Raw genomic sequence first — 15,264 nt, forward strand, 5'->3', positions numbered from 1 at the left:
CGAGCGGACAACAGACGGCGGCGGCGGCGCGCGCCTGGTTTATTACCCCCCCCAAGCACACACACACCCCCCCAGCACCGGTAACCGGCAGCCCGCACGGTTCACGCCGCCCCCGCCGTCGGGGTTCGCTGGGGAAGCGGCCGCGGGGGCTCCGCTGGGCTCCGCTGGGCACCGGGCGGCTTCCCGCGGCGGCCCCGGCGATCCGGGCTTCAGACGTCGTCCTGCGGGAGGGAGGAGTGAGGGGCTGGGGAAGGAGGGCTGAGGGAGCGGCTGCCCCAAGGGGAGCAGCTGCTGCCGGCAGCCTCGAGCCTCGGTGGGTGTCTGGGGGCAGCGGGCAGCACCTACATCCAGGTCATCCATGGCCGGGGGTTCCCCTTTGTCTGTCACCTTCTCCAGCAGCTGGATGGGAAACCAAGAGCTGTGGGAACTCGGAACGCCCAGCTGGCCCCCAGCCCGAGCACCCCACGTGTGCCAGGGCACCCCGAGGCCAGCAGCCCCTCTCACCTCTGCATACTGCTCCACCATGGCCTTCTCCACCTCCTCGTCCCCTTCCCAGTCTCGCCAGTTGTCAAAGTCCACAGAGAGCCAGGCGGGCTGTGGGCAGAGGGAGAGTCCCCTGAGGGAGGGAGGGAGCAGCAGGGAGGGCACCCGGCAGCCCCGCTCTGGCAGCCCAGGGGCTGCTCTGTGGGGTGAGGGCAGGCTGGTCCCACACAGCCAAGGGGACTGGGCAGGCTGGGGAAGGGCAGCGTGTCCCTTTGCCTGCGGGTGCTGGTCCTAACTGTGCCTGCCTCAAGGGAAAGGGGTGCTGCATCCCAGCAATGGCCATGAGGTTGGGTTTTTGGGAGCCCTTGGTGTCTGTCCCAGGGGCAGGCAGGGTCCCAGGAGCTGTGTGGGGACATCCTGGCTGCCACATGCCACAACACACCTTGATGTTCTCCTTGGTGATGCGAGGCCAGGCCACTTTCTCCTTCCACTTCCTCACGAAACACGTGATGGAGCGGGGAGAGCGCTTGTCCTGGGAGTCCTGCCAAGAGATTGGGGGTGTCTCACCTCAGTGCTGGCCGGACTCCTCTCTATAACCCACCAGACACACACAGGCTCACAGCTCAGCCACGTGTGGGCTGTGGGACACGCAGAACCACGGATATGAGATGTTTGTGGCCCAACGCAGCACTGTGAGTGCCAGGTCAGGGCTCCCAGGCCGAGCTCACCCCACTCTTGGGAGTCAGGCTGGATTCAGCAGCATTGCTCAGGACCACCCAGGCTGGGTTTAACTGAGTCTGAGGCAGGCTGACATGGGTTTGCTGCTCACCTTGGAGTTGACCCTGGCGTACAGGTTGATCTCGTTGTAGAACTCCACACCCTCTGCGTTCCTGCAGCTGCCAAAACACCGTGACCAGCCCGGGTTAGGAGGGGGCTGAGGCCACACGGGGCAGCTCAGAGAGCCCTCCCCATCCTCTGAACCACCCCAGGCAGAGCAGCATCTCACCTGAACACCACCCGCTGGTCCTCGATGAGCACCCTGGCATCCCGGCTGTCCTCCACGCAGAACTCCAGGTAGACGTACCGCGGCCGGTCGTACCACAGCGTCTTCGCCGGTTGCCTGGGGGAGGAGCAGACGGCGGGTACCCCCACGGCACCCCCCGGGCTCTGCCGGCACCGCACCGGGAAGATGCCCCCGGGGAAAGTGCCCCAAATATGCAGCCGGGCAGGGAGGGGGAGCTCCCCGCTCCCCGGCAGCCAGCGGGGCCTGGCAGGCCCAGCCGCCCCCGCTCCCCACGGCCCTTCCCGGCGCCGTTGCCCCGCAGCCCGGGCTGGAGCGATGCTGCCCGGTGGGGCCTCAAGCTCCGGGCGCTGCGCGGGGGTAGCGGCCGCTGCCCTGCCCGTCCCGACCCGTCCCGGCCCGTCCCGGCCGCCCTCACCTCGCCATGGCGCTGCCAGCCCCGCCCCGCGCTATTTCGGGCCGGGGGCGCGGCTGGCGGCGGGGGCCGGGACTGGGACCGGGAGCGAGGGTCGGGAGGGCAGCGGGGAGCGGGAGCAGGGCCCGGGCGCGGCGCGGTCACCCCCTGTCCCGCTGGCCGGCCCAGCGCTGCCCGCGGGGGGCGAACCCCGCGCCGGGACAACGCGTCCCGGGACCTCGGTGACCCCCCCCCGGGACCTCGGGGACCCCCCCCGGGACCTCGGGGACCCGCCGCAGTCGTTCCTCCGGGCCGCGGGGGGGCGCGCTGGCGTTACGGCCTCACCCCCTCCCCCCCCACACCCGCTCACCTCGCCCGGCCCCGCCCCGCCGCTGTCAAGCCCCGCGCCGCGGCGGCAAGATGGCGCTGACGTTGCGGTGCCGGTAGCGGCGGCCATGGAGGCGGAGAGCGGCCCGCTGGGCCCGGGGGAGCGCTGGGCGCCCGTAGGCGCCGTGTCGGCCGCGACGCCGGAGGAGGAGGAAGAGGAGGAGGAGGAGGAAGAAGAAGAGGCGGCGGCGGCGGGCGGGTCCCCGCGGTCGGTGCCGCGGCTCCGGGCCGAGCGGCGGCGGCTGCACGGGGCGCTGCTGGCGCTGGCCTCGCACTTCGCCCAGGTGCAGTTCCGGCTGCGGCAGGTGGCCAGGGCCGGCCCGGCCGAGCAGCAGCGGCTGCTGCGGGACCTGGAGGACTTCGCCTTCCGCGGCTGCCCCGCGCCGCTGGCCCACGGGCTCGGCGGTGCCCCGGTGAGTGCTCGAACCGGGGCGGGGGCTGGGCCGGGGTACGGGGAGAGGAGCGCTGGCGGCTCCTTTCGGGGCTGTCAGCCCCCCACCCCACCCCAGCTCGGTTACCGGAGCCGTTGGGGTGGCTGCGGCTCTGCTGACCCTCTGCCTGTGACTAGTGCTGTTCCCCAGGGCTCGGTGTTGGGTCCAGTCCTGTTTAATATCTTCACTGACAACCTTGGTGAGGGAACAGCATCCACCCTCAGCAAGTACCTGATGATCCCAAGCTGGGAGGAGTGGCTGACACACAGGACACTGCGCTGCCATCCAGAGAGACCTGGACAGGCTGGAGAGCTGGGCAGGGAGAGACCAGATGGGGTTCAGCAAAAGCAAGTGGAGAGTCTGGCACCTGGGAAGGGATAACAGCTGGAATGAGTACAGGCTGGGGGTGACCTGCTGGAGAGGAGCTCTGTGGAGAAGGACCTGGGGATCCTGGTGGGTGACAGGGTGGCCATGAGCCAGCAGTGTGCCCTGGGGGCTGAGAGAGACAATGGGATCCTGGGGGCATCAGGAGGAGTGTGGGCAGCAGGTCACAGGAGGGGATCCTCCCCCTCTGCTCTGCCCTGGTCAGGCCCCACCTGGAGTGTTGTGTCCAGTTCTGGGCTCCCTGGGATCAAACAGACAGGGATCTCCTGGAGAGAGTCCAGAGAAGGGTCACGAAGATGATTAGGGGCCTGGAACATCTCCCCTATGAGGAAAGGCTGAGTAAGCTGGGACTCTTCAGCCTTGAGAAGAGAAGACTAAGGGGGGACCTAATTAAAGTTTATAATTATCTGAAGCAGGGGATGCAGGGGGAATCAGCCAGCCCCTTTTCAGTGGTCTGTGGGGACAGGCCAAGGGGCAATGGCTGCAAGTTGGAGCACAGGGAGTTCCACAGCAACCTGGGGAAGAACTTTTCCCCAGTGAGGGTGAGGGAGCCCTGGGACAGGCTGCCCAGGGGGTGTGGAGTCTCCTTCTCTGGAGAGATTCCAGCCCCGTCTGGACACCGCCCTGTGTGACCTGTCCTAGGGAGCTGCTTTGGCAGGGGGTTGGACCCGATGAGCTCTGGAGGTCCCTTCCAACCCCTACAATTCTATGATTCTGTGATTCTATGACCCGGCCCTGCTGACCCATCCCAGCTCCCTGCCGGCCGGTACCGGGCAGCGACCGGCCCGGGGGGGTTACCCGAGGCAGGAGCGCAGGTTCCGGGTGCCCTGGAGGCAGCTCCGGCCTGTGGAACCGCTCCGCTCCCCGGGGCAGCTCTGGTCCCGTGTGGCTCCGGGGGGCTCTTGCCCTGCCAGTGGCGGTGGAGTGGCTGGTGCCCCTCCTGCCGTGCAGAGCTGCTGCTCAGGGAAGAAGGAGACCCTCCTCCCACCGCTGCCCTGCGTCAGGAGCTTCACTCTGGTGGTGAATCTTCCATCTCAGTCGCTGGCAGCTTCTTTTTCAGGGCGAGCAAGAGAAGCAGGAGCACACTGAGGTCCAGAAGGAGAAGCACAGGGAGCTGATCCTGCAGCTCAAGACACAGCTGGATGACCTGGAGACGTTTGCTTACCAGGAGGGCAGCTATGATTCCCTGCCACAGTCTGTGGTTATGGAAAGACAACGGGTAAGGTTGGCTGGAGTCCTGTGTCCAGAGCTGGGGCCCAACACAAGAAGGATTTGGGGCTGTTGGAGAGGGGTCAGAGGAGCCACGGAGATGATCAGAGGGCTGGAGCAGCTCCCCTACGGAGAGAGGCTGAGGGAGCTGGGCTGGGTCAGCCTGGAGAAGAGAAGGCTGTGGGGGGACCTCATTGCAGCCTTCCAGTCCCTGAAGGGAGCAGAGGAACAGGAGGGGAATCAGCTTGTTAAAGGGCAGAGACTGGCAGGACAAGGGGGATGGAGTGAAGCTGGAGGAGGGGTTAGATGAGATATTGGGGGAACTGTTTTACAGAGAGAGTGGTGAGGGGCTGGAACAGGCTGCCCAGAGAGGGGGTGGGTGCTCCATCCCTGGGGATGTTCAAGGCCAGGTTGGATGGGGCCCTGGGCAACCTTGTGTAGCTCCAGGCCTGGAGGTTGGTGTCCCTGCCTATGGCAGGGGGTTGGAGCTCTGTGACCCTTGGGGTCCCAACCTAGACCGGGTTGTGATTTTAAGGTTCACAAAGTCCTTCTGCCTGTGCTGCTTCTGAGTGTTTGTGAGCCTCTGTAGGAGTCAGTCCTTGTTTCTCACCATCAGCTGTAATAGACTATCAGCAGCTCGTGGCTGCTCTCAGTTTCTGTGAGCTGAGTTTCTGTGGGCTGGCTCTGAGGTAGCGGGTGGGGAAAGGAGAGTTTTGAAGCTCGTGGGCAGCAGCGCCACGTGTTGAGGTCGTGCTGTAAATTGGTGCTTTGCAGATGATTATAAACGAGCTGATAAAGAAGCTGGACATGGACTTGAGTGAGGATGTGGCAGCGCTGTCCCCGGAGGAGCTGCGGCAGCGCGTGGATGCTGCCATAGCCCAGATCGTGAATCCAGCCAGGGTGAAGGAGCAGCTGGTGGAACAGCTGAAGACGCAGATACGGGACCTGGAAATGTTCATCAACTTCATTCAGGGTCAGTGTTGGCTTTGTAACTCCCTCCCAGAGCTCTGAGGGGGCAGGTGGTGGGTGTCAGAGGGTGCAGGATGGGTTTCTGGGGCGTGGGGAGGTGCAGATGTCGCTGAGCTGATGGTGGGGAGAAAGAGAGACTGACAGAAAGGGTCCAAAGAGACCTTAATTCTTGGGATACACAGCCTAAACTCATGTGTGTGAATTACTAGTGTGAACTTGTCGTTGTAGATGAAGTTGGGAGCTCTGGCAAGGCGGAAGATGGGCACTGTGAATGTGCTGGCAGAAAGGAGGGCGGTGGCTCCCACAAACCCAATGCTCGGCCTTCTGGAAACAGAGGTGGGTGCTGCTTGGCTTGGAGCTTCCAGCACTGCTCCTGCTGTCACTCCTTTGAGGTTCAGCAAGCCTCACCCAGCATCCTGTCACACTGGGCTGCTTTGCCTCCTCCAGCTGAGGAAGCTGGGGGTGTTCAGCCTGGAGAAGAGGAGGCTGAGGGGAGACCTTCTCCCCACCTCCCCTGCCCTGCCAGGAGGGTGCAGAGAGGTGGGGGATGGTCTCTTCAGCCAGGGGACAGGAGATGGGACAAGGGGCAATGGGCTCAAGCTGCCCCAGGGCAGGGTCAGAGCAGATGGGAGGGAAAAGTTCTTTCCTGAAAGAGTTGTGGGGCTGTGGAACAGGCTGCCAAGGGAGGGGCTGAGTCACCTCCCCTGGGTGTGTTTAAAAAAAGGGTGGATGAGGTGCTCAGGAATCTGGTTTAGCTTAGGATGGGAACGGTTGGACTTGATGATCTTAAAGGTCTTTCCAACCCTGTGGTTCTGTGATGGGCTTTGGGGTCTCACCCAGTGTGGCTGCTCATGCAAACTGAGTTTAGTAGCAGCATGAGGAGTGGGCAGTGTGGGTTTGCCTGCTGAGACAAGATGCTTCTTGAAAGTAGGCAGTGATCTCCTCCTTCAGCCAAGGTTTTGGTACCTCATCGCCCAGGCTTAATACTGTTGTGGCTGAAGAATGCTCTCTCTTCGCTCTCTTGTCTCTGGCTGTGTGCTCTCCCTAGGAAAGCTGTTGTAGGATTCCTTCTCTGGAAGGTGACCTGTTTGTTGAGGACAGGCTGTGCTAAGCTTTGCTTTTCTGCTTGTCTTCAGTGCCTTGAAACTAGAAAAAGCAGCATCAGTCCCAACGGCTCCGGAGGGCGGGTGGAGGAGCAGCAAACGTCTGCTTCCCCTTTGTGTGTGTGTGTGTGAAGGAGCAGAGCTTTGATTCCTTAATGAGACTACCCTTGTCTCCTCTCTGACCTCACCAGTGAACCCAGAAGATGCCAGGAAGATGCGGGAGACGGGCCTGCAGCTGATGCGCCGCGTGCTGGCCGTGCTGCAGATCTTCGCTGTCAGCCAGTTCGGCTGCGCCACCGGCCAGATTCCTCGCAGCCTCTGGCAGAAGGACCAAGCCAGCAAGGACTACTCGCCCTTAATTAAGAAGCTGGAGGTGTCGGTGGAGCGGGTGAGGCAGCTGGCTGGGAGACACCAGCAGGAGGAGCACGTCATCAGCTCCTCTGAGCTGCAGGACGTCCCCTTGGGCGGCAGGGATGAGCTGACCCTGGCTGTGAGGAAGGAGCTGACCATCGCTCTGCGAGACCTGATGGCTCACGGGCTCTACGCCTCCTCCCAAGGGATGAGCCTGGTGCTGGCGCCCATCGCCTGCTTGCTCCCCGCCTTCACCTCGTCCCCTCAGGCCATGCACCCCTGGGAGCTCTTTGTGAAGTATTACAACACCAAGAACGGACAAGCCTTCGTGGAATCCCCGGCTCGCAAGCTCTCCCAGTCCTTTGCCTTGCCTGTGACAGGAGGAGTGGCTGTCACCCCCAAGCAGAGCCTGCTGTCAGCCATCCACACGGTCCTCACCGAGCACGACCCCTTCAAGCGCAGCGCGGACTCGGAACTCAAGGCCCTGGTGTGTATGGCGCTGAACGAGCAGCGCCTGGTCTCCTGGGTAAACCTCATCTGCAAATCTGGAGCTCTGGTGCAATCCCACTACCAGCCCTGGAGCTACATGGCAAACACGGGCTTCGAGGGCGCGCTCAACCTCCTCAGCCGCCTCAGCAACTTGAAGTTCAACCTGCCGGTTGACCTGGCTGTCCGGCAGCTGAAAAACATCAAAGATGCTTTTTGATGTATTTTTAAAACGTAGAGCATCCGTTTTCCACCTCGTTAGGCAGCTGTTGGGCTTGAGAAGCCTGGCTTTTTGGTTTTTTTTAAGACTTGAGGTTGGCTCTTTGTCTGCTTTTAGGGTGATCCTAGGGGGTGTTGCTGCTGGGGAGCTGTGTTTTTACCAGGCTGCTGGAGGTCGGGCGCTGCACAGCACCTCGCCCTGCCTGTTCTGCGTGGCTCTGAAGAGCAAAACAGCTTCACTGGTGAGCAGATGCCAGCGAGCGTGGGCTGTCCCGCTGCCCCCAGGCTGGGAGAGGCCTGGCCAGGGAGTCTGAGGGTGGGGAAGCCCCTCAGAGCCCGTGGTTCGGCTCTCATGGTTGCTGCTCCCACCCCTCCTGGGAAGAGCGAGGCAGCGTGGTGCGTGGGGCTGGTGGGTGGGTGGGTGGCTGCCTCGGCGTCCCACGAGGTGAGGGATGTGCTCTCCCCAGTGTGGATGTTTGGGAAGCTGGGGGGGATCTGCTGCTCCCCAGGCAGTGGGGCTGTGTGAAAGCAGCCGTGTTCTCCGTGCCGCGGGGCGAGGGGCCAGCGGCCTCAGCCAGAGCCCCTCTTGTGAAGCTGTTGTGTGGCGGTCGGCACGCCAGCGGCCTGGCGCTTCGTGGGGACGCATTAAATCACGTTAGCAGGTGTGTGTGTGGGTGAAGCCTTCTCAGCACCCGTGTGTTAATTTGTCTTCCTCATGAGCCTGTGTCTTGGGGGTGCGGGGGGGGCTGTGCTGCAGTACCCCCTGGGAGATGCCCTCAGTGTTGGCAGTGGGGAGGGAGGGCTGGCTGGGATTTGGGGGGGAGGGGAGGGGGGGTGCTGGCTGGGAGCAGGGGGTAGGATGGCAGGAATGGGGGGCTGGCTGGGAGCAGGGGGTAGGATGGCAGGGATGGGGGGCTGGCTGGGAGCAGGGGGTAGGATGGCAGGGATGGGGGGCTGGCTGGGAGCAGGGGGTAGGATGGCAGGGATGGGGGAATGGCTGGGAGCAGGGGGTAGGATGGCAGGGATGGGGGGCTGGCTGGGAGCAGGGGGTAGGATGGCTGGGATGGGGGGCTGGCTGGGATCGGGGTGAGGGATAAGGGGGCTAGGGGCTGGCTGAGATTGGGGGGTGAGGGGAGAGGATGAGGGGGCTGGGGAATGGAGGAGGGTGAGGATGAGGGGGTGAGAGCAGGCTGGGATCGGGGCTGGGGGGGGGGGGGGGGCGTTGGGGAGGGGAAGGATGAGGAGGGGGAGGATGGGGCGATTGGGGTCTGGCCGGGGCTGGCGGGGGGGGGGAGGCTGGGGGCGCCTGGCCGGGGTCGGGGGGAAGGATGGTGGGGAAGGGGCCGTGGCGGGAGGATTGGGGGATGGGGCTGGCTGGGAGCCGTCACCCGGCCCCGCCGCTCGTTGCCTGGCAACCGCGGCGTCCCCTACGCGTGCGCCCCTGGCGGCCGGAGCGGATGTGACGCAAACGCCACGCGGGGGAAAGGTCGGGAGCTCGGCGGCCGCTTCCTTTTCCGGCCTGGGCGCCATCGCCGCGGAGCCTCGGTGAGTGCGGGCCCGGCCGCGCCATCCGCCGCCATCCGCGGGGCAGCGGGGCCGGGGCGCGGGGGGAACCGGCCGTGACCGCCGCGCGGTGTCTCCGCAGGGATGGGGAAGTTCATGAAGCCGGGGAAGGTGGTGCTGGTGCTGGCCGGGCGCTACTCGGGCCGCAAGGCCGTCATCGTGAAGGTGAGCGCGGGGCCGGGGCCACCGAGCCGGCGGGGCCGGGGCTGAGCTGCTGGGGCTGGGACAGGCCGGGGCTGGGGTCGGGATTGGGCCGCTGGGGCTGGGACGGGCCGGGGCTGAGCTGCGGGGGCTGGGACAGGCCGGGGCTGAGCTGCTGGGGTCGGGGCTGGGTCTGGGCCGAGCTGGGCCGGGGGCACTGAGCCGCTGGGGCCGGGGCTGAGCCGCTGGGGCCGGGGCTGGGCCGGGCCGGGCCGGAGCTGAGTCGCAGGGGCTGGGTCGGGGGGGCCGAGCCGCCGGGGCTGAGCCGGTGTGGCCGGGGTCGGGGCTGGGCTGCGCTGGGGCAGGGGCTGGGGCTGGGCCGGGAGGACCGGGGCTGAGCGGCTGGGGTCGGGGCTGAGCCGATGTAGCCGGGGTCAGGGCTGGGCTGGGCCGGGGGGACCGAGCCGCCGGGGTCGGGGCTGGGGCGGGGGGCTGAGCCGCTGGGGCTGAGCTGGGCCGGGGCCGGGAGGACCGCGGCTGAGGGCTGGGGCCGGGGCTGTGTCGGGCGCGTTGCCGCTGCCACTGGCAGCCCCGCAGAGCAGCCGCCAGCTGGGAGCACTCCCGCCGGAGGTGCCCGAGCGGCTCCCGAGGGCCTTGGGCGGCTGATGCCCGCGGTGCCATCGCCGGCCGCGCTCGCTGTGTTGCAGAACATCGACGACGGCACCTCGGACCGGCCGTACAGCCACGCGCTGGTGGCGGGCATCGACCGCTACCCCCGCAAGGTCACCGCCGCCATGGGCAAGAAGAAGATCGCCAAGAGGTCCAAGATCAAGTCCTTTGTCAAGGTCTATAACTACAACCACCTGATGCCCACCCGGTGAGTGGGGCTGCCCGGTGCTGCCAGCCCCCAGCAGCTGCCCCTGCAGTGAGCTCTGGCAGTCAGTGAGGTTCTTGGTTGTGGGGACGTGGAGGGGGGTGGTGAGGCTGAGGGTGGTGCTGTGCAGAAAGGCAGCTGGCTCTTCCTTCAGCCACTCTCCCTTTCCTTGTGATCCTGGGGGGACAGCGGGTGAGCCCCCCTGGAATGGTTGTGGGGGTGTGGGGTGCTGGCAGAGCTGCTGTGGCCCAGGGGCATTTCTGGCTGTCCCTGCAGAGCTCAGAGTCACAGAGCTGGAGGGGTTGGAAGGGACCTGCAGAGCTCATGGGGTCCAATCCCCTGCCAAAGCAGCTCCCCAGGACAGGTCACAGAGGGCGGTGTCCAGACGGGTCTGGAATCTCTCCAGAGAAGGAGCCTCCACAGCCCCTGGGCAGCCTGTCCCAGGGCTCCCTCACCCTCACTGGGGAAAAGTTCTTCCCCATGTTGCTGTGGAACTCCCTGTGCTCCAACTTGCAGCCATCGCCCCTTGTCCTGTCCCCACAGACACTGAGAAGGGGCTGCCCATTTCCCCCTGTGTCCCACCCTTCAGATATTGATAAACATTGATCAGATCCCCTCTCAGGCTGGCTCTCTCCAGGCTGAGAGCTGCTGGTTCTGGCTGCCCAATACACGGTGCTGGGTGTTGCTGCTGCTCTCTGGGCAGAGTCAAACACCTCTGGGTGCTGTAGCTGTTGGGTGATTCCCTGAGCTGAGAAGGTTTCAGAGCTCCCAGACTGGCACCAGCAGGCTCAGGCTGCCCGCTGGGTTTGCCCCCTGTGCTGTGGCTGTTTCCCAGCTCTCTGCTCTCTCCTGCCCAGATACTCAGTCGATATCCCTCTGGACAAGACCGTGGTCAACAAGGACGTGTTCAGGGACCCCGCGCTGAAGCGCAAAGCGCGGCGCGAGGCCAAGGTGAAGTTTGAGGAGAGGTGAGTGGGGGGCTCGTCTCGTCGGTGGGGCCGGTGCCCCTCTCAGGGTAAGAGCTCAGTGTGGTGGTGCCACAGCCTGGGCGAGCCCCAGGTTGAACACATCCAGCCCAGCGTCCTCGGATGTGGGGTTTGGCTGTGTGCTGTGTCCTCCTCCCCTTCTGTGTGTGGCTGTGGGTGAACACAGGCAACAGTTTGCCAGCTGCTGTAGACTTGGGCTGGTGGTCATGGTGCTGCTGCAGCTCTGTGCTGGCACAAGCGGTGCCTTCCGGTGCCAGAGGATGATCTCTGGGCATCACACACACCAGTTCACCCGCTGTCTGTTGCTGGGCTTACTGGGAACAGGGCAGGGCTGAGGCTTTTGCCAAGAGTGCTCTGGGTTAACGGTCCTTCTTCCCAGTTCTCTGTGGTGGGAGGAGCTGCATGGCCACGGTGGGACACGGGGTGTCTGGTGGGCAGCCTGGGGGGCTGGCTGGTTTCTGCCTGTGATCCCAGGTTGTTCTGTGGGGGCATCTCCAGGCAGCTGCCTTGTCCTTTGGGGTGGAAACCACCACAGTGCTGGTGGCCTTCACAGGGAAATGTGGAAGTGACATTTGCTTCCCTGAGCAGGGGGAGTTTAAAGCAGGTTTAGTTCACAGAATCACAGGGGTTGGAAGGGACCCCCAGAGCTCATGGGGTCCAACCCCCTGCCAAAGCAGCTCCCTAGGACAGGTCACACAGGTTGGTGTCCAGATGGGGCTGGAATCTCTCCAGAGAAGGAGACTCCACACCCCCTGGGAGGACGTGGACAGCTCTGTGGGTCATCCTGTTGCTGGTACAGAACGTTCTCTCACCTTTGTGTTCCTCCTCTTTCAGGTACAAGACTGGCAAGAATAAATGGTTCTTCCAGAAGCTGCGCTTCTAAAGGTTGTGTCAATAAATGTTTATTAAAACCACTTTGTTCTGTTGTACAAAACCCCCCACCCTGGGCCATGTGCTCTGTGCTGGGGCCACTCCTGCTCCATGTGTTGGAAAAGCTGCTGGAGTCCAGGTGTACTTGAGAGCATCACTGGAGTGTTGTAGAGTGGGTGAACTGGTGGTCCCTGTGAGACGGTCCTTGGGCACCTGCCCTGGGGCTGAGGCTGCTCGTTCCCCTTCCTGCCCCTGCTGCAAACCTTCTCCTTCCCAGAACTGGCAGTCCCTGGGGTGGGGGGAAAGATGATGGGTGGGCAGCTCAGCTGCCTGTGTCTCCTGGGTCTCTGGCTGGCAAACAGCCCTGTGCAGGGGGCTTGTGCAGCGGGTGTTCCAGTCCTGCTTACACTGGCAAACCTTTGTTGTGCAACTGCCCCCCTTCCTGCTGCCCAGGGGTGGCAGCTTCTTGGGGTGCACCATGGAAGGTGGAGGCTCCATTGGAGGTTGGGGTGTTCCACTGAAGCTGGGTGCTCCACTGGAGGTTGGGGTGCTCCGTTCATCCTGATAGCAAAGCTGAGAGAGCACGGGATAGATGAGTGGACAGTGAGGTGGGTTGAGAACTGGCAGTGGGACTGAGCCCAGAGGGTGCTGATCAGTGGAGCAGAATCTGACTGGAGACCTGTGACTAGTGGTGTTCTCCAGGGCTCGGTGTTGGGTCCAGTCCTGTTTAATATCTTCATCAATGACCTTGATGAGGGAACAGCATCCACCCTCAGCAAATACCCGATGATCGCAAGCTGGGAGGAGTGGCTGACACACAGGACACTGCGCTGCCATCCAGAGAGACCTGGACAGGCTGGAGAGCTGGGCAGGGAGAGACCAGATGGGGTTCAGCAAAAGCAAGTGGAGAGTCTGGCACCTGGGAAGGAATAACCACTGGAATCAGGACAGGCTGGGGATGACCTGCTGGAGAGGAGCTCAGTGGAGAAGGAGCTGGGGGTCCTGGTGGGTGACAGGGTGGCCATAAGCCAGCAGTGTGCCCTGGGGTCTGAGAGAGACAATGGGATCCTGGGGACATCAGGAGGAGTGTGGGCAGCAGGTGACAGGAGGGGATCCTCCCCCTCTGCTCTGCCCTGCTCAGGCCCCACTGGAGTGTTGTGTCCAGTTCTGGGCTCCCTGGGATCAGACAGGGATCTCCTGGAGAGAGTCCAGAGGAGGGACAGAGATGCTGAAGGGCCTGGAGCATCTCCCCTGGGAGGAAAGGCTGAGGGAGCTGGGGCTGTTCAGCCTGGAGAGAAGAAGACTAAGGGGGGACCTTATGAATGTTTATCAATATCTGAAGGATGGGATGCAGGGGGAAATGGGCAGCCCCTTCTCAGTGTCTGTGGGGACAGGACAAGGGGCAATGGCTGCAAGTTGGAGCACAGGGAGTTCCACACCAACATGGGGAAGAACTTTTCCCCAGTGAGGGTGAGGGAGCCCTGGGACAGGCTGCCCAGGGGGTGTGGAGTCTCCTTCTCTGGAGAGATTCCAGCCCCGTCTGGACACCGACCTGTGTGCCCTGTCCTAGGGAGCTGCTTTGGCAGGGGGTTGGACCCCATGAGCTCTGGAGGCCCCTTCCAACCCCTACAATTCTATGATTCTGAAGGTGGGTGGGCTTTGCATTGAAGGCTTGGGATGCTCCATTGAACCTGGGTGCTCCATAGAAGGTTGGGGTGCTCTGTCAAGGCTGGGGGGGTGCTCCATTCAAGGCTGGGGGGGTGCTCCATCAGAGCTGGGGGTGCTCTGAAGGTTGGGGTGCCCCCTACGAAGCTGGACGCTCCACGGGAGGTGTCTGTGTGGGGCAGGAGGGGAAGGGATTGCAGCGGGTTTGGGGCCGGGCCGGGAGCTGCTCGGGATCCCGGTTCCGGGGTGTTCGGGGTCCCGGTTCCGCGCTGCCCCCCCGCACTGGCTGGGCCGGGACCGGGCGGGGCGGGGCCACCAAACCGAAACCGAAAGCGGCGGGCGGGAGGAGGCGGCGGGAGCCACCGGCAGCGCGGCCCCGGGGCTCGGGCAGGGCAGCGCTCCCCTTACCCCCCCCGTCCCCCCCCGGGGGCCGTTCCGCCGCCCGGGATGGATTCGGAACAGGTGAGCGGCGGCGCCCCGCGGGGAGCGGGGCCGGGACCGGGGCCGGGGCCGGGACCGGGACAGGGGCCGGGACAGGGGTCAGGCCAGCGGCGTTGCTGAGCGCCCGTTCCGCCTTTAGGACTCCTTCATCCAGCTGCCCTCGCCCGGGGCCTCGGAGGGCGGCTCCGCGGAGGAGACCCCCGAGCGAATGCGGCAGGAGATCGAGCGCTGCAAGGTGCGGCCGGGGGGGGTCACGGTCACGGGACTCTGCGGGGGGCTGGGGGGGGATGTCCCATGGTCACGGGAGTCTTGGGGGGGGGGAAGCCCATGGTCAAGGAGCCAGCGGGGGGTCCCACGGGCACGAGAGGCTGTGGGTGGGGGGTCCCACGGTTATGGGAGCTTGTGGAGGGGGAGTCCCACAGCCACGGGAGCCTGTGGAGGGGGTCTCACGGTCACAGGAGCCTGTGGAGGGGGTCCCACGGTCACGGGAGTCTTAGGGGAGGGGGGTGTCCCATGGTCATGGGAGCCTCTGGAGGGGGGGGTCCCACAGTCACAGGAGCCTGCAGGGGGTGGGGGGTGTCCTGCAGTTATGGGGCTTGCCGGGGTCCCACGGTTACGGGAGTCTTGGGGGGGGGGTGTCCCATGGTCATGGGAGCCTCTGGAGGGGGGGGGTCCCACAGTCACAGGAGCCTGCGGGGGATGGGGGGTGTCCCGCAGTTATGGGGGCTTGCAGGGGATCCCACAGTCACGGGAGCCTGTGGGAGGACCCGTGCTCCAGGCAGGGAGCAGCTCGGCTCTGTCCCCAGGGGCACAGTGGGTGCCGGTGCCCGGTGTCTGCAGGGTCTCGCTGTCTCATGTCCCTCTCACAGGGGCTTTGTGGGGCCCTGGAGCAAAACTGCACAGAGCTACATTTGGCCACTGAAACCATCAAGCAACAGACACAAGAGCTGTGGAGAGAAGTCCACAAGCTCCTCCATATAAACCTCGAACAGATGTCGTTAGGCAGAGATGGAGACAAACCCCGCCAGGTTGGTGGTCAGGGGGAGTTTGTCTGGGGCTGGGAGGGGTGGCAGGGGGTGGTGGGGCTGCGTTGCTCAGCTCTGAGCTCAGCTGGCTCTGCCTGTGGCCGAGGTTTCACGGGGTCTGGCTGTAACCCAAGGGGAAGAGCCAGGGCAGCCTGGAGCAGAAGAGCCGTGTGTGTGGAGCCAGGTCTGAGAACGGTGCCCTGCTTAGAACAGAGCGTGTGCTGCAGCCCCAGGCACCCTGCCGGGTCCCTCACCGCCCGCT

General features: G+C 64.4%; 4 protein-coding genes across 4 annotated transcripts in view; 3 read left to right on the forward strand and 1 right to left on the reverse strand.

The window, feature by feature from the left end:
• Nucleotides 1-50: 50 nt before the first annotated feature.
• Nucleotides 51-2,121, reverse strand: PTGES3L (prostaglandin E synthase 3 like). Its single transcript, XM_084275717.1, has 7 exons — nucleotides 1,923-2,121; nucleotides 1,490-1,603; nucleotides 1,313-1,379; nucleotides 926-1,024; nucleotides 505-594; nucleotides 346-399; nucleotides 51-221 (listed from the first exon to the last, which is right to left on the reverse strand). The coding sequence occupies exons 1-7, from the start codon at nucleotides 1,928-1,930 to the stop codon at nucleotides 210-212; spliced, it is 444 nt and encodes a 147-aa protein (XP_084131843.1). The 5' UTR covers nucleotides 1,931-2,121; the 3' UTR covers nucleotides 51-209.
• A 189-nt stretch (nucleotides 2,122-2,310) lies between these two features.
• Nucleotides 2,311-7,835, forward strand: RUNDC1 (RUN domain containing 1). The gene is made up of 5 exons (XM_084275483.1): nucleotides 2,311-2,698; nucleotides 4,161-4,319; nucleotides 5,084-5,282; nucleotides 5,507-5,614; nucleotides 6,573-7,835. Exons 1-5 carry the CDS (start codon nucleotides 2,354-2,356, stop codon nucleotides 7,436-7,438), a joined length of 1,677 nt encoding a protein of 558 aa, XP_084131609.1. The 5' UTR covers nucleotides 2,311-2,353; the 3' UTR covers nucleotides 7,439-7,835.
• Nucleotides 7,836-8,906: 1,071 nt separating this feature from the next.
• Nucleotides 8,907-11,915, forward strand: RPL27 (ribosomal protein L27). The gene is made up of 5 exons (XM_084275665.1): nucleotides 8,907-8,982; nucleotides 9,083-9,165; nucleotides 9,849-10,018; nucleotides 10,873-10,983; nucleotides 11,836-11,915. Exons 2-5 carry the CDS (start codon nucleotides 9,085-9,087, stop codon nucleotides 11,882-11,884), a joined length of 411 nt encoding a protein of 136 aa, XP_084131791.1. The 5' UTR covers nucleotides 8,907-8,982; nucleotides 9,083-9,084; the 3' UTR covers nucleotides 11,885-11,915.
• Nucleotides 11,916-13,887: 1,972 nt separating this feature from the next.
• LOC311201354 (interferon-induced 35 kDa protein-like) overlaps nucleotides 13,888-15,264 on the forward strand; it is a 3,702-nt gene continuing 2,325 nt past the window's right edge. Inside the window, exons 1-3 of the mRNA XM_084275734.1 lie at nucleotides 13,888-13,998; nucleotides 14,117-14,212; nucleotides 14,847-15,005. Coding sequence (XP_084131860.1) covers nucleotides 13,984-13,998; nucleotides 14,117-14,212; nucleotides 14,847-15,005 — 270 coding nt within the window. The 5' untranslated portion in view covers nucleotides 13,888-13,983. The remainder of the gene's footprint in view (nucleotides 13,999-14,116; nucleotides 14,213-14,846; nucleotides 15,006-15,264) is intronic.

Source organism: Gallinula chloropus (assembly GCF_964237585.1).
Source record: "Gallinula chloropus genome assembly, chromosome: 26".
In the NCBI taxonomy this organism is placed as follows: domain Eukaryota; kingdom Metazoa; phylum Chordata; class Aves; order Gruiformes; family Rallidae; genus Gallinula; species Gallinula chloropus.

Excerpts from the sequence above, each read along its gene's own strand:
- RUNDC1 (XM_084275483.1), top strand. The coding sequence starts at position 2,354 with ATGGAGGCGGAGAGCGGCCCGCTGGGCCCGGGGGAGCGCTGGGCGCCC. Across the intron at positions 2,699-4,160 it reads ACGGGCTCGGCGGTGCCCCG|GGCGAGCAAGAGAAGCAGGA; the intron begins GTGAGTGCTCGA and ends CTTCTTTTTCAG. Across the intron at positions 5,615-6,572 it reads TCGGCCTTCTGGAAACAGAG|TGAACCCAGAAGATGCCAGG; the intron begins GTGGGTGCTGCT and ends TGACCTCACCAG.
- RPL27 (XM_084275665.1), top strand. The coding sequence starts at position 9,085 with ATGGGGAAGTTCATGAAGCCGGGGAAGGTGGTGCTGGTGCTGGCCGGG. Across the intron at positions 9,166-9,848 it reads GCAAGGCCGTCATCGTGAAG|AACATCGACGACGGCACCTC; the intron begins GTGAGCGCGGGG and ends GCTGTGTTGCAG. Across the intron at positions 10,019-10,872 it reads AACCACCTGATGCCCACCCG|ATACTCAGTCGATATCCCTC; the intron begins GTGAGTGGGGCT and ends TCTCCTGCCCAG.
- PTGES3L (XM_084275717.1), bottom strand. Across the intron at positions 1,380-1,489 it reads GACCAGCGGGTGGTGTTCAG|CTGCAGGAACGCAGAGGGTG; the intron begins GTGAGATGCTGC and ends GTGTTTTGGCAG. Across the intron at positions 1,025-1,312 it reads ACGCCAGGGTCAACTCCAAG|GACTCCCAGGACAAGCGCTC; the intron begins GTGAGCAGCAAA and ends ATCTCTTGGCAG.